The 16,760-nt window shown below is 47.9% G+C and overlaps 1 protein-coding gene across 1 annotated transcript in view; it reads left to right on the forward strand.

Moving 5' to 3' along the window:
- Nucleotides 1-13,585, forward strand: part of TAOK1 (TAO kinase 1) — a 32,089-nt gene extending 18,504 nt beyond the window's left edge. The window contains exons 13-19 of the mRNA XM_010722117.2: nucleotides 62-298; nucleotides 1,065-1,193; nucleotides 2,044-2,247; nucleotides 2,697-2,936; nucleotides 5,830-6,042; nucleotides 7,116-7,298; nucleotides 11,020-13,585. Of these exons, the coding sequence (XP_010720419.1) occupies nucleotides 62-298; nucleotides 1,065-1,193; nucleotides 2,044-2,247; nucleotides 2,697-2,936; nucleotides 5,830-6,042; nucleotides 7,116-7,298; nucleotides 11,020-11,481 (1,668 nt within the window). The 3' untranslated portion in view covers nucleotides 11,482-13,585. The remainder of the gene's footprint in view (nucleotides 1-61; nucleotides 299-1,064; nucleotides 1,194-2,043; nucleotides 2,248-2,696; nucleotides 2,937-5,829; nucleotides 6,043-7,115; nucleotides 7,299-11,019) is intronic.
- Nucleotides 13,586-16,760: the final 3,175 nt, after the last annotated feature.

Here is a 16,760-nt window from a genome sequence, read left to right on the forward strand (position 1 = left end):
CTGCTGAGAATCAGATGAAGAAGCATTAAGTTCCTTTGCCCCAGTGTGGTTCTCTTCATAGGTGACAAGGCAAATGCAGGAGCATGAACAAGACTCTGAACTCCGAGAGCAGATGTCTGGCTATAAACGTATGAGAAGGCAACACCAGAAGCAGCTGATGGCATTAGAGAATAAACTGAAGGCAGAGATGGATGAGCATCGCCTCAGGTTGGACAAAGATCTTGAAACTCAGCGTAACAATTTTGCTGCAGAAATGGAAAAGCTAATTAAAAAGCACCAAGCAGCCATGGAAAAAGAGGTAAGAGATAACAGTTTAGCAGACTAGTCTTTCTTTGTTGATTACTTCGAATTGTCCACTTCACCTCATTGTTGAACAGATGACATTGTAGTCTCTTACGTGTCTGTTTTCAGGAGCCAAGCAAATTGCTAATTAGAGAAAGGCTAATACATCACTTCCTTACAATAAGGGGTTTATGTAACTAGAGGAAAGGTATGACCTTCATCACAGTGTGTTGTACTAAATGCTAGCATACTGACCCCAGGAAAAATGCTGTGAGGGTTTTCCTCTCTTTTGCCTTGGACGTGCTGTCAGTTTCTGACTGCCATCGAGTGTTATGGAGGCAGATGAGCCTGCAGAGAAATGTGCCAGCTATGCTTAAAGGCTCACTGTCTGGTTGCTTATGGATATGGGGATTTTTATGCTTTTAAATAATTGACAGTGAAGTGGAGGCACCTATGGAGATTATTATTGATTTATTTGTTCATCTTGGATCTCCTGGTGGAGGGCTAAGGATTTGGTTGGTCATAAGGTGTTGATTGTGGTAGGTAGGAATAGCTGAACAGGATTGAGAGAGTGAAGCACTGAAAAAGGACTCCTGCTGATGCTTTAAGGGGGGTGGAATGAGAAGAGTTTGAGGGCAGGCTCCTGAGATTCATGCTTTTTTCAGAGTCATGGTGAGTATTGTGGTCTCTGTATCGTGAGTTCCAGGTCTCGGGGTTAAAATGGAACATGAGCTATAATTGATCAGGCCTCGGAAACTGATCTGCTTCTGGATTTGCTGTAGGCTAAAGTGATGGCCAACGAAGAAAAGAAGTTTCAGCAGCATATTCAGGCACAACAGAAAAAAGAACTGAACAGTTTCCTGGAGTCTCAGAAGAGAGAATACAAACTCCGTAAGGAGCAGCTGAAAGAGGTAACTCATCTGTAGTGAGAAATGTGAACCAACAGTGAGGTGTACAATACACTGCAAGAGTGGTGTCATTCAGAAATGACAAAAAAACAGCAGAGCAGTAAAGGTGACCTACAGATCAGTTAGTAATTTTAATGGAGAAAGCAGGCTAATAGTTCAATAATCACTGTATGGTGGTGGAAACCATGAGCTTTGTGAAATGCAGAGAAATGGTGGAATCAAACTTCCTGGTTCTTTTTAAGGAGTGGATGAAAGTGTAGGTACTCTAAATAATTTTTTTTGAAAGAACCATTTAGCACTCAACCATCAGTTGTGTGATGCAGCTTTGGAACTTTTTCCAAAGGGGAATATTCCCAAACACAGACATTTTCTGGGAGAAAATGGCCAAAGAGCTGCAGAGCCAAGGAAGATCTGAAGAAGATGTAGTAGCTTGAGCTTATAACAGTGTCTTACGTAGATAGATAGGCAGTAGGTCACAATTCAGCAAAACCTGCTGATATGCAGGAATTATGTCTCTTACTTAAGCTGAAGTGTATTGCAGCAAACCTGGTCACTGCATGAGCATCTCTAGTGTGCAGCTCGAGCAAGCAAATTCTTTTATGAAATGTGCCTTACGCCATATATTGAATTTAAAATGGCCAATGCAAAAAAAAGAAAAAAAAAAGACTAATGAATTGTCACCAAGTATTCCCTTAGATATATGATATGATGCATTTTACAGAAGCTCAGATTGTTCCTAACTCGAGAAAACCATGTGGAATGGCTTTGTCTGAAATATAGTCTATTAGGCAGTTGTTCAAAGCCAGGGAGCTCGATGCAACTATTCCACCATTAATTACCTGCCTCTTATCAGGAGCTGAATGAAAACCAGAGCACTCCAAAGAAGGAGAAGCAGGAGTGGCTCTCCAAGCAGAAGGAGAACATCCAGCATTTCCAGGCAGAGGAAGAGGCCAACTTGCTGAGGCGTCAGCGGCAGTACCTGGAGCTGGAGTGTCGCCGCTTCAAGAGGAGGATGCTGCTGGGCCGCCACAACCTGGAGCAGGACCTGGTTCGAGAGGTAAGAGAGGCAGAGATGGGACCTGGAACCATCTGTGTGTGAAGTATCACACAGAGTTCCTGCTATCCAACTTCAGTCTCGCTAGGAGTTAATTACCAAATAGGAATTTTCTTTAGTAAAATAATGGCTGGGGTGTTATTGCAATACTTTAGAGTAAAACGTTCAAACGAGTGTCTTATTTCATGAGAACTGTCAGATCCAAAAGGTCAGCAGATGCAATAATTAGTTCTTTCCAAAAAATGCTTACTGTGAATCCACCTAGAAAAGTGAAATGAGGAAGGAAATGACTGGTGGCGGGGAGTCCTCCACCTGAAAGGTTGTAGGGGCTCTGTGCTCTGTCCTCAGGTGGCTCAGAAAGGGAGAGATGCCCTCGTGAGCAAAATAATGTCACATTACAAATGTGAATCCAAGAAAAAAAGAGTCTGGTAACCCCCTCTGTCACCCTTTAGGAGTTAAACAAAAGGCAGACCCAGAAGGACCTGGAGCACGCCATGCTGCTGCGTCAGCACGAGTCCATGCAGGAGTTGGAGTTCCGCCATCTCAGCACCATCCAGAAGATGCGCTGTGAGCTGATCCGGCTGCAGCACCAGACCGAGCTGACCAACCAGCTGGAGTACAACAAGCGGCGGGAGCGGGAGCTGAGGCGTAAGCACGTCATGGAGGTGCGGCAGCAGCCCAAGAGCCTGAAGGTACTGCGTGGTGTGGGAGCGAGCAGCACCGAGGGGCTGCTGCTGCTGCTGGTGGTGGTGGCACGTCGCAGCCCGGGTCTGGTTTGCAGTGTGTGCAGGTCCAAGGGATTCTGAGGCTCGTTAGTTTGAAGAGGTTCTGTGTGAATACCTTTACACGCGGCTGGTATGTTAGGTGTGAGGGATACCAGCCAGCTGCAGTGTCCTCAGGGAGCTCCTTGTGCTGACTTTTGCCATCATGTGCTCTCGTGAGTTTCTTGCCCAGCTCTTCAAGCTGAAGTGGTTGGCCAGAATTTCAGGAATTGAGGTTCTTACTGTTTTTGTTGTAAGCTTCATTCTGAGAAGCACGGTGGTTTATTCTGAAGTGTCTAAGAATGGAGTAGAAAGTTTTTTCACATAGCTGCTGGTACGTTTCCTTTGAGGAGGAGGCAGGCTTCTCTCCACCCAGTGCTCGGCTGTGCCAGTAACAAAATGAGTGTATGGCATACTGAGCATGGGAATTCTTTGTTGTTCTAGATCTTCCTGCTTCGTATTTCACATCTGATTTAACCTGCAGTTGGTGCAAACTATCTTCTTGCAGAGGAAAAAAAAAACACTTGAGAACAGAACTAAAGCAAGTAAAGAATCTGATTTGCCAGCATTAGAATAATATTAAATGGTGAAAACCTGGCTTGTGAGTACAAGGGACCATCTGATCACTGTTGAGAATCTCCAAGGATATAGTGTATAAATAGCAGATGACTTCACAGCGAAGCTGTGCTGCACTCTGAGCTGAATAAAACTGAACCAGCTGCATTAGGTTGATCCTTCTGAGATTAGCATGAATGAGTTCTGCCTCCCCAAGGTGATGTGGTGCAAACACGAGTGGGCAGCACGTCCGTGTTTGCTCCCTGCTGGCAGCAAGGCCCACAGCTCTCTCCAGGCTGCAGGGCTGCCCTCTGCCCTCTGCAGAGCATCCAACCCTGTCCTTTTTCCAGCTAGGACAGGGCTGCAGCGTTTTGGCAGGAAGCATGGAAAGCTTGTGCTGTGCCATGCATGGCTGTTCTGTGATTAGCAGAGGATTTCAGGCTTGAGCTGTCAATCCAGCACCTCCTGTGTAGAGTTGCACAGAATTTGCCCTTCAGTAAAAACTGCCCTGTTATTATTTTGAGTGTTTTAATTGTGATGAAAACCCCCTCTTGCTGGTGTTTCACAACACCGGGTCAAAATGATCTTGTCAGAAGGCAGCCTGGAAATCTTACCCCTCCCTTCTGTTTCCTGTTGTTGAAGCCTTTGGGTTGGAAGGCTGTAAACAGCCTGGTGGTGTCCAAGTGAAACTTCATGGAATGTGAGGACAAAACAGTTTGCTGATGTTTGCTGTGGTCCTTGGTGGGAACGTGTAAGCACCTGTAGACACTTCCTTGAGAGGAAGGGAGAGAGCTCCTTAAAGGCCTTTAGGAGGGGAATAACTTACTGTGAATTTAGAAAGGGTAAAAGTGATATTTTCCTCTCCATTATATATGTTTTGTTTGAATGAAGCCTGTCTCTGTCTTGTTTTCTGCATCCATTTGACAAGGTGGGCTTGTTGGTTTATACAACAAAACTGAGGTCTGAATTGGGCTGGTTGTGTTTGGTCCCAGTGGATCTTTCTGTGTAGCTGCAGGTGCTGTGTTTATCACCTGCCCTGCTGAGCCCTGAGTGAGTTCCAGGAGCAGTCAGTGCAGGGGCTGACAGGAGATGTACACATGTACCTGCAGTGCTCCTCCAGTTTATTCAGGGACAGAAATCTGCTCCTGTGCTGTTTCTGCTCCAAGTGCACTAGGATTTGACCGTGGTGTGAATGGACTAGACTGTGTACTGACTGTGCTGATGTGGTTGGGTTGATTTGTTTGTTTTTGTGCTTTGTTTTGTTTGTCTTACCATGGGGAATGTGACTATCAGTCGGTTCCCCACCACCATTCATCACTCCTGAATTTGTTTTGGTTTAGTTAGAAGTATCCCTGCCAGTCCTCCTGCAGGGAACTCCTTCCTTTTCAGGGCCTCAGTGCATTTGGCAGATGCTATCCCTTTCAGGCTGCTCTGGAGGCAGGTAGAGTAGGTGGAAGAAAGACAGAAAGAATGTATCCAAGGGCACACAGCTAAGTCAGGTTCAGATACTTTGTCCTAGATTGATGTCTCTCAGCCCCATGTGCAATAACAAAGTTGTATCTCTGCACAGTACTGAGGCTCAGCAAGCACGAAAGGAAAACTCAGCCTCTGTTGGGACTGGGGAGTTGTGTTGTTCAATAGGCTAGCACAACATCAGTGCTGATGGTGGTGTATATCTTCAGGTGTTTAATCTTTCCCAGCCATTTTTGAGTATCTTTATGAAAACCAGATTCTTAATAATCGAGTCAGAACACATCCAATCTTCATCAAATTCCCAAAGGAAAAAGCATTTCTCTTTTTTCCTGTCCCTTCCCATGCACCAGATCTGCTTCTTTGCATGACATCAAGTGCCATTCATATATACGTGCCATATAAGCACAGTCACGTGTAAGTATGGCTTTTGGTGCTAATTAATATTAGTCCTGTCCCTCAAGAATTTTTCTTGAAAAGCAACAGCCAGGACTGGATCCAGTCCAGTGACAAATGTGAGGCTCTTTGTGCGGAGACAGCTGTATTTAGGCTGGAGCTTTGTTATAAAAGTGTCTCTATTGTAATTGTTTTGCACAGTGGCAGTGTCAAAGCAGCTGCAGCAGTAGTCATTGCCTCTTGTATATTTTGCTTCCCTCCTTGCACTGTAGATGTTATTATACATTTGTGGATTCTTGAACTCATATCCTTAATGTAATCCTAAATATCCATTTGAATGGATATTTCTCCCATTTGAAACATGCTGTTTTTTTCTTTGTTTGTGTCCCCTCCATCTTTCCAGTCAAAAGAACTACAGATAAAGAAGCAGTTTCAGGATACATGCAAGATCCAAACCAGACAGTACAAAGCACTGAGAAACCATCTGCTGGAGACCACGCCAAAGAGTGAACATAAAGCTGTCCTCAAACGGCTCAAGGAGGAGCAGACCCGGAAGCTGGCTATCCTGGCTGAGCAGTACGATCACAGCATTAATGAAATGCTCTCTACACAAGCTGTGAGTCGCCTCCGAGGGACCCAGGGTTCCTCAGCCAAATAGGGATGTTTGCATTTTAAGCAGTCTGTATCCTGACAGCAGGCTATCTGCTTCCTTGCTACACACGCCGTACCCAGCACAGTCATTCCTCTGTGTTTAAAATCTGCATTCAAATACAGAGGAAAGAGGTATTATTCCCATCAGGCAGGTTGAAGCTGAAGCTTTTGTTGAAGGGATGCAAAGTGATGCATCTGTGTGGCTGAAAGACTGCTTTTGCATGAAGTCTGACAGCATGAACGTCCCTGTTAGAGCATCATTAAATAATATGCAACTTGCTATTTTAAGTCATTTAGGTTTTGATTTATCAGTGATACCAACCAAAGCATGTCCCACTGGTGGAAAATGCTCAGTGAGTCATGGAGGAGTTCAGAGGTTTGACTGTAAATCTGCAGTTATGTTAAAAGTGCTCTGAAAGTTCTGTTAGCCCTTCTTCAAGGAATGACCATGTGAGCAATGCTTTGAGTCCTTGGTACAACTGAACGTGCAGTTTTCTTTGCACTTCATGCATATCGTGTCCTGCTTATCGCTCTGCACAGATTTGACACTGACACAGCAGGGTAGCTGGCCTGATTTATGTGAGGGAAGTTAAAAGTTCAGTGTTAAAACCGATTTTAGATTTATGTCATTTTTTTGCCCTACGTCCTGCATTGGCAGGAATGCAAACTTAAGTCTCCTGCACACAGGAAATTTGTTAATCCAGCTGAACAGAGCAAGAGACCTTTTCTTTGCCTTTAGGAAAAGAGGAGAGCTGTGAACGTTAGCACCTACAGCAGTCTGTTCTCTGCAGTACGGATCGTGGTTCCTGAGGCACCACTGCTCATCAGCGTCACTTGCATCAGCACTGTGGGCTCACTGTCACCAGTCTTTGTCACTATAGGTTCTCTGTTTGGTGAAACCAAGTACGATAGAGACCAATTGTATTGCCAAGAAAACAAAAGTCCCATCCCATTCTCTCCCTCTCCCTGCAGTCCTCCCCCAGAGTGTCATGAGTGGTTACCCCATAGTGAAACGTCTCTATTGTCTGCCTTTCCCAGCTGCGTTTGGATGAAGCACAGGAAGCAGAGTGCCAGGTTCTGAAGATGCAGCTGCAGCAAGAATTGGAGCTGCTGAATGCATATCAGAGTAAAATCAAGATGCAGGCAGAAGCCCAGCATGACCGGGAGCTGCGTGATCTTGAACAGAGGGTATCCCTCCGTCGGGCCCTCCTTGAGCAGAAGGTAAAATGGGCGTGTGAGCACCCTTAGCACAGTCTGTCTTTCAGCACTGTACCTATAAAAATACAGAGAAATTGCTTTTGTCCTGCTGTGTAGATAAACGCACAGATCATTTGGATATTTGCCTCTCTGGGATAATGGCTCAGTGACACAGACTAAACTTTCTGCCAGCTCAGCCGTCCTCTGTGAGCAGATTCTGGCTTTCTGGCTGGGGCAGAGCTGCTCGAAGCATGCCAGAGCCAGAGGGAGCTGTGCCTCCCTGGGCAGAAGGGAAAGCAAATGATTCTTTTTGTCTCTGAGCTGCAAGTCAACATCCTCAGTTCACAGAGGACAGACGTAATGACCTAAAGTGAAGGTGTGGCTTTTTTTGAAGTTTGCATGGTATTAGCAGTAGGTATCTGGGGGAAAGAAAAAAGGATGGACTTGTGATTTGAGACTCTGTTTTCTGGTAATGTGATTTTTTTTTTACTGCAGCTCTGCTCTTTGTCAGTGTGGAGACCAAGCTACAGTTTCCCCATGAAATGCCACATGTTATAGAAAGGCTGCTGTCAGCAGCACTGCCCTTAGCAAATGGCTGTAGCCAAGACTCACAAGCATGGGCAACCTGCTACTCCCTAGATTTCAATTTGAGTTGGCTATTGCATGTGTTGAGGTGCTCCTTGTTGAAGCATGCTTTTCTACATGGTTCCAGATGCATGGGGTTTGTAGAAGTGCATGCACAAACCAGAGGAAGGAAAATGCAGCAGTCAGTGAAAGGAAATACGCAGTCAGCCTTCCTGCTGTGAATTTTCCCCCTTTTGATTTGCTCTGAGCCTTCACCATTCACACAGCAGTTCTTAGTTTCGATGCTGATTGGTGATTATTAAATTATGGCAATTACTCTGTGGCCTCGAGGTTCTTTGCACTTAAATCCTCCCAGAGGCCAACAGATGGATACTTGGCTGGCAGAAGGCCCTGTTGGAATAAAGCTGCTCCACCTCATGGTCAGCAGAGGAAAATCTCCAAGAAGGCAGAGCTGTGCTTTGGTCTCCTGCAAGTAGCTGAATCTCTGGAAGAAACTGAATTTGTGCATACGGGGTTCCTATGTGGCACCCACATGTGGGGTAATCGTATCTATATCCCATCTCTAGTTCTGCTCCTGTCCCAGCCCTGCTTCAAAGTGTATGTTGGGCTGGGTGTGCATTGCCCTCTGGTGGTATCAACTGAAGGGAGCTCTGGAGGAAGCGTGCCACAGCAAGCCAAGCTCCTCGTGTGCAGGATCAGCACTGCACGTGGTGTTGTACTGAAAGCTGAGCCCAAGAAACTTGCATCAATCTATGACTGTGTTCTGTAAGTCTCTCAGTGCAGATGAGGATCAAAGTCTGTGCATAGAAGGCCCGTGCAAACTGACTGGCATCAGTGATAGGAAGCTTAGCAATGCTAAGTGCAGAGGAGAAGAGGAAGCAGTAGCAACAAGGTCTAGCATATTTTTTTTCTTTTTTGTGCCCTGTGTTCCTTAGAATAGTGAAAAACTGCATGGTCCTTCAGCTTCCATAGATGGGAAGCCTTTATTTAGCCATATGAATGCTAACGTGTTGATGCTGATACAATCATGGACCAATGGTGAGACAGTTGCTGGAATTACAGCAACTTAGTGGCAGCTCAAGGGAGGACACCTGGGTGCAAATGTGGATGCATCTTCCTTTTGAAAGGATATCCTTTGCAGGGAAGGGTATTCTGACTTTGTAAGAGGTTGGAGTTGCTGGTGCTCTGGTGCAGGTTGCTCAGCGGTGTCACCTGGTATTTGTGTGCCTCTGCTAACTGAAGCTGTCTGGCAACCAGAGCAAGGGCACGTATGTGCACAGGATGAATGTCTGGCTTTCTGTGCATAAACACATATGCAGCCTGTGGCAAAGTCAGTCCCCGATGTTCAACAATAAGCCGGATTTCCAGAAGTGATCTTGTGCATAGGATTCTGCTTCCTTCTCAGCACAGCGCTCTTTATTTTTGATGGTGCCCATCACCATAGTAACTCAGCAGAGCATGCATGTCTGACGTGGGCTCAGGAGGGAGTAACCAGCCCCTTCCATGCACAATTTTTAAGTGCCAGTGACTGAGGCTCTGTACAAGTTACACCCTGGTGCTGTGCTGTTTGTATTGCAGCAGTACTGAGCTTGTCCCAGGAGGGTCTTTAAAAGACTTTAGATTTACTCATTTCCTTCACGTGTGCCTCCGACACCTCATCTTCAGAGTCCTGTGTCCTGAGGTCGTTTCTAAGTGATGTCATTTTCAAGCAGGGTGTCAGGCATGCCTGTCTGTGCAGCTTGGTTGCACAAAGTCCCATTTGTTTCGTTGGCACAAAGACTGAGAGCTGTGTGCAGCCAGACATGCTGGAGAGCTGCAGTTCTGAAAGAGAATGGGATTCCACTTAGATAAATTGCAGCGTTTTAAAGAGCTAACATTAGAGAAGGCAGCTTCTTCCTCTTCTGCCATTTGCAGGCCTGCTGAGTGCTGCATGGCTTTCAGCAAGAGTTAGCTAGGCTGCTCTGCAGAGATCCAGTGCCACTCACCTAGCGGCAAGAAACAGGCGAGCGGGTAAGGCTGCTTCTGAGAGCCTGAAATGGCTCAGGAGATGACTCACATGGGAGCAGATTGTTTCCTAAACTCCAGCTGAAATCACTTTGCATATTCCCTGACTAAGGCAAGAGGGTGCTTACCAGTACAACGCTCTGCCCAGTGCCTTCAGCACAGACCGAGGTGTCGCCTCTTAGCTGCGTCACCGCTGACAGCGGATGCTAGGGAGCTATGCTGAAAGTCTTGGCTACTGCTTTTTACCCTTCTGGACTTCTTCACTGAGGCCAAATGTTGCTTTTTCAGTGCCGGCAAGAAGATAACAAAGCGATTCTTTGCTTTTCCACCTGACTGCAAAGATTTCAATGAGAAAGGCTTCTGGCCCTGTCTGAGGGATGCTGGGGGGCCGTGGCTCCATGTTACCAGCACTCAGAGAGCTGATCCCAGTTCCCCTACCAAAATACTGTTGGAAACTGATTTGGAACAGTGTTGCAGGGACAAAATTGGAGTTGCCAGCATGCATATCATCTAGCTGATAATCTGCCACACGCCGCAAACATCGCTGCCTGCTTTCTTCAGCCACGCACACTGGAAAAGGTAGCAGAGTAACAGGACCAATTTAGGAAATGGATAGATAACAGGTGGTAAATGAGAGATGGGAAAATCTGACCAATGAACATTTGAGAGGAAACTGAATGTGGGCTAATATGTTGGCTCCTGGAGAAAAGAGCAAGTGTCATCACCAGATTCAGCTACAAGCAGTGCAGGTCACATTAAGCAGTGCTGGCAGGTGTTTGTAGATACTGTGCTTGGCTGTATTTAAAGGTGTTTTCCCAGTAGGTTTCTATGGAAGCTGTACTCTCATAAGATTGGCCTATGTCAAGTTGTTAGTATCACTGCAAACTTGGGATTCACATCCCTGAAAAGCTCTGTATTCACGAGGGAACAGGAAGTGAGACACTCCAGCTGGTGCTCACCGTGCTCTGCTCCATGGGGCTTATCCTTTTGCACTAGGAACAGTCTGTTGGTGGACATGTGAGCTGGATCCTATCTCCTGCAGAAACACGTGGAGAAGATTTGCCATTAGCTTGGTGTTCAGGGTCCTTCAGAAACTTGAGGCCGTGCCCGTGGAGGAGCCCTGTTGCTACAGACTCTCTTCTTTTTTTCTTCCCAGATTGAGGAGGAGATGCTGGCGTTGCAGAACGAGCGTACCGAGCGGATACGAAGCCTGCTGGAGCGTCAAGCTCGCGAGATCGAAGCCTTTGACTCAGAAAGCATGAGGCTAGGTTTTAGTAATATGGTTCTTTCTAATCTCTCCCCCGAGGCGTTCAGCCACAGCTACCCGGGAGCTTCTGGCTGGTCCCACAATCCTACTGGGGGTGCAGGACCTCACTGGGGTCATCCCATGGGTGGCCCACCGCAAGCTTGGGGCCATCCAATGCAAGGTGGACCCCAGCCATGGGGTCACCCCTCGGGGCCCATGCAGGGGGTACCTCGAGGTAGTGCGATAGGGGTCCGCAACAGCCCCCAGGCTCTGAGGCGGACAGCTTCTGGGGGACGGACGGAACAGGGCATGAGCAGGAGCACAAGTGTTACTTCACAAATATCCAATGGTTCACACATGTCTTATACATAACTTAAACAATAACTGAGGGTGGCAATTCCACTGGAGCTGTCTGCCAACAGAAACTGCCTACAGACACCAGCCCAGCAGCCTCCTCAGTGCGGTGCTGACGTGTGGAAGCTGGGTGCACATGGAATATTGTATTCATTTTGTAAAGCATTACGTTTTGTGTTTACTAACTGGGATGTCATAGTATTTGGCTGCAGGGTTTGGGGGGGTGGTTTTTTGTTGTTGGTTTATTTTGTTTGTTTGTTTTTTGTTTGTTGGTTTTGTTTTTGTTTTACTTTTTGGAGGGGTCTCGGGAGGGCGTCTGAGAAATATATGCAATTAGTCAGAAGAGTTGGCTGGTGGTCATCACACTGACAGGACAGAAGGGCCTCAGGCTGCCCACGTCAAACCATCCGTAGGAAGTCTGAGGGAGAACAGAGACCTCCTCCCATGTCCATAAATTTCCAATTCCCACCCTGCAAAAACCAGGCAAGCTGCCTTTTAAACCAACATCCAGGGGAGGAACAGCTGGATCTTCTGTTCCGTTTTTATTTGTCATTATAGAGGAAATATTTCTAGGGTATCGCCTCTGCCAGGAGGCATTTTCAAAGACTTGTAGGTGAGGAAGAAGGGTCAGAAGAGAGGCCAGGAGACACCGGGGCTCAGCAGGGCCCTTCTACCCAAGTGCCGGCTCCGTGTTGTGTCAGAAGTGAAGTTCTCTCAGAAGGCAGTGGTCGGCTTCCCGAGAACTCTGTAGGTAAACCTGTTTGGAGGGAACAGGCTAGAAATGTTAGAAGTTGTATTCCTGCTTTAGCACTCCCTGACTGTGCTGCTGGTAGCTCAGGCGAGGTTGGGCAGAGGAGTGTAAGTAATGCACTTGTACAGCTAATACTGTGACATCTCATCTTAGCTAAGCATCAGAATAATTCTTGGAGCCCAGCGTAGTCCTTTTTGCTCCATTCAGAAACGTTAGATTTTCAGCCAATCAGTCTCAAATGCCAGAGGTGTTTTGAAGGATGCCATAGTCACAAAATGCCATTGATCGGGTTTTTCATTGTTACACTACATCCACCAATTTATTACCTTTTTGGCTTGTTGCAATTTCCTGTTTACATGTAGAGTGTAGCCAACTGTTGAAATGTTTAGTTGCCACAGTGTACCAGGAGGAGCTGAGCCAATGACTCTTCCCAGCTGATGACTAACCCACATCACCACTGTAGATCTTGCTGCATGTGAGGCTCCTTTTTATTATTTTTGTTGCTGCAATACTTTACAACTCTTACAGTCCCTTGAGATGCTGTGATCGTTTGGCAGCATATCACGCCATGCAAGAAGGCACTACTTCCAGAGGCTCGTTGGAGCTGCTGTACTACTGAAAGGAAGCGAAGGAGGTCGTGGAAATCAATACAGTGATAAAAGGTCAGGGAGTCTAATGAAGCGAGGGGCTTTGTGGCACAGTGTCATCCCTTAGTGCTGGGAACTGGAGATGCTGCCGTGCTCTTGTGCCAGTGCCCAAGCAGGCTGGGGCAGCCAGCACTGTGGGGTTAGGAGGAGTGCAGGTTTGGCTCGAGGCAAAGCTTTCTGTCTTGGGGACTGACTAGCCAGGGTTCTTTGTAAATGTTTTTCCTTGCACACTAATCATCTTGAAGAAAACACTAGCTGCTAACTCTAGGATTTGCCTTTAATATGTTTATAGGGCTCAAAAGCAAGGTTTTCCGAATGTGTTTGTCCACGTGACATATTTATATAGTCAATACTCCGGTCTCTCGCTGCTGTTCAGTACTCTCAGCAGGGCGACGTTCTTTCGTTAGCTAAATTAACGTCCACTCCCAAGCCTGAACACTCCGCCTGTGTCCAGTGAATCCCACTGGGGCTTTTAGCATCTTGACGTAGCATATCACTCAGATGGAATACCCAAACTACCTAAAGATGTTTGGGCAGCCCCTTAGTGAGGAGCCTTGTAGTCCAAACAGCTCCCAGGAGTGGTCCCAAGGAAGTGACCGTTGCCCCCTGCGGACAGAGGTGACTATGAATTGTCCTATCCCTTCCTCTGCTCTGTTTCCATGTGGAGTTGGATGTTTTGGGGTCACTCTTTTGCATTGCAATATTGATTTAGAAAAAAAAAAAATAGCAGCAAACAGGTTAGGTTAGAAAGAAGGAGAAAAGGAAAGGAAAGAAGAAAAAAAAAACAAACCAAAAAGAATGGAAAGGCCAACCTCCCCCAAACTATATTGGCATTTACCATGTGAGTGTGGAGTGTGTGTCCAGAGCATGGTGCTAACACGAGGGCGTGAAGCTCAGCTCCTCTATCGCCAGCAGCAGCAGTGGGACAGGCTGTGCCCGCAGGTTCGTTCTTTTGCTTCTGTTATGGTTTGAATTTGGTCGAGTCTCTGGCTTAAATTGAGCTACTTCCACAGAATTCTCTCAACCCATCTCTTTGTGTAATGTCGAGCATGACTGAATGCTGAATCCAAATGATGGCTATCCCGTATTGGCTTTTTTTGTATTCAAAAAGAATTGTGTAGTAACCATTTTTACATGTATATCATGTGCAGACCTGGACTATTCCAACAAGTTAATATTTTAATTAAAATAGTTTGCAAAAACTGATTCAGATCAACTGGTCTAAATGTGTGTGTCCCTGCGTGTGCCTGGGGGAAGGAGGCTGCCCTAAAAAGCCTGAGCTGAAGGGAAAGCAGTGCTGTGCAGCATGGCCAGAGAGGCAGGTTGTGCACTGGAGGTGTGTGAGATGCATGAACAGCTCAGAAATCCGCTAAAGAGACGCAAACAATTTCTGAATCAGTTTGCAAACTCTGTTTTTAAACTTAAGATCAGTGGTTCCAGATGGCACTTGTTGCAGCCATGCCCTAACCTTGGCTTATGGAATGCTGTATGTTGTAGGAACTGCTCCAGTACCTCAGTAAAAATGTTCTGTTACATCTTTTACTCTTGTGTTTGACACTGGGGAAACTCTGCTGTGTGGACTGCTTTGCAAATGTTCTTGCAGTACTCTCCGATCAGCAGCTTGGCACCTGAAATCTGTTATTTGGTGGTTGTTTTCTTTCCCCCTTTGCAAAGACCTGAAGTTCTGATGTAGTTTAGCTCAGAGATGGAAAACAAAGCAAAAACGCAAGCAGAGGAGCCAGCCATTTCACCTCTTCCTCCAATCTGAAATTGGATTATTCTTTTTTAATTCTTTAATTAAAATCAGTGCAAGGCTCCCAGGGAGGCAGCAGCCACCTCTGCCATCCGTATCGTGTGCTCTGTGCTTCTTCCTGGGGTGCAGTGCTGAAGTGGCTCAGCTCCATTTTGCCTGCACCCCATCCTCCCAGCCCGTGGGCTTCAGAGGGCTTGAAGAGATCTGTGTGGTGTGATAGCAGGCTTCCCACAGACACTCCCTGCAGCCATCCTTTGTCTGGCTCGGGGACAGGCTGGCACTGCTCTGCTCCCCATGCAGCCCTCGTGCTTTAGAAGAGCGTGCACTGCCCGTGAGCTGTAGCCTGCACAGTGTGCACCACCATAGGCCCTGGAACGAAGCTGTTATGGTCCCCAGGGGAAGGGCTCGGTGCACTGCCAGCTGCCCTGCCCCGCTCACCCTCTTCATGTGCCATTTCTTGAGAGGCAATAAATCGTATTGTACCACTGTCTACCATTACTCCTTTCAATACGCACATCTCTGGATATATATATATATGGTATCTCCTTTGTATATATTTCTATTCTGTGTGTGTGTGGGTGTGCAGGCACCCACGTCCCGCTGTGCAGTTCTGCCAGGGCACTTCAGTTCTGCTGTGCTGTAGCACTCTCTGCTCGTGGGCTGTGCGGGGCTCTCCGAGGACGAGGGCACGATGCGTGCTGGGGCTGGGCGCAGCCAGAAGCCCTTCCTTAACGGTGCCCTGTTCATCATTGCTTTGGTTTTGCAGGGAGCAGGAGGGCAGGATAGCTGCTAGCAGTGTGCTGGAAAGCTCCCGGAGGGTACGGGCAAGTCGGAAGGCTGCTGAGAAGAAAACAAGGTGATGTAGTGGTAGGGAAGCACAGAGCTGCTGAGGGGCAGTGAGCAGCAGGTGGCCGAGTGGGCTCAGCTGGGTCCCGTGGGCTCAGCTGGGTCCCGTGGGCTCAGCTGGGTCCCGTGGGCTCAGCTGGGTCCCGTGGGCTCAGCTGGGTCCCGTGGGCTCGGCTCGGTCCCAGCAGCATCACCATGGGCTCCAACCTTTGATGCTCCCAAGTTAAAGCTGCCACTGGCTCCTAGCACTACGGTTTGTGGCTAGAGCAGGTTTGTGAAGGATGGCAAGAGAAGTGACGTTGGATGATTGAACATATGTGTGTGTAGACACGCACATAGGTATAGATACCATTTTGGTGCATTCCTTATCCTGCTTAGGCACGTGTGCTTTGTTTCTCAAGTCCCGTGAGCAGAGGATGGCCTTGTTCTCCCCTGGGTGCCATGCTGGACGGGTGGCCGCCCTCAAGCTGTGAAGCCCTCTTGTCCTGACCTCCTCCTTGGTCCTCTGAGACCCCGACATCTCAGTGAGACATCGGGCAGATGGGGTTAAAAATGGTTAAGAATGGTTCATTTGTGCATCGGGTCGCAGCCGTTCATCCCGCCGTGTGTCCCTCGCAGCCCCGAGGCCCGGCCAGCTTAGCAGCATGCCAAACACGGGTCGTCACTGTGCTGCTGGAGAGCTCTGAGGCCATTTCCCTCTCTGCCTGTTGGAAGGTTTCTTGCAGGGCTTTAGGAGAGGTCTGGGTCGGGTTGTGCCATCTCTGCCCATGGGCAGCACAGGCCGTGGCTGCGTCGCTCTGCTGTGGTTGTGTCGGTTTGCACTTTTAGGAGGCCGTTATGCCGGGGTCTGGTGAGAGACGTGCGCCTTGTGGGGAGCTGACGACGGCCAAAAGAAAAAGCCAGCGGAGCCGGTGGTTGTGGCGAACGTCACCCTGCTGCAGCAAGGTGGCCCCAGTCCCATCGCGCAACGGCTGTGCGATGGGGAGGAAGGCCTTGTCAGCCAGAGAGGGACTTAGCAAAGCAGATTTGCGGCCAACAAGCACCTTAACCACTGAGCTGCGGGGCTCTGACCATTGCACTTCACCTGCAGGCTCCTCGGGGCGGGGGAGGCCCTTTGCTATGGGACCCTCGGGCCGCACCTCTGCGGTGCCCTCGGAGCGCTGCGTCCCAGCACGGCCCCGGCCCTCCCAGTGCACGCACTGAGCCCGGCCCCGCTCCCCACCCCTGAGTACGGGTACCTCAGAACATGCACAGTTTGAATTTTCACTGACAATTAGTTGAATGATTGTGAGTGAAAAAA

Source organism: Meleagris gallopavo, chromosome 21, assembly GCF_000146605.3.
Source record: "Meleagris gallopavo isolate NT-WF06-2002-E0010 breed Aviagen turkey brand Nicholas breeding stock chromosome 21, Turkey_5.1, whole genome shotgun sequence".
In the NCBI taxonomy this organism is placed as follows: Eukaryota; Metazoa; Chordata; class Aves; order Galliformes; family Phasianidae; genus Meleagris; species Meleagris gallopavo.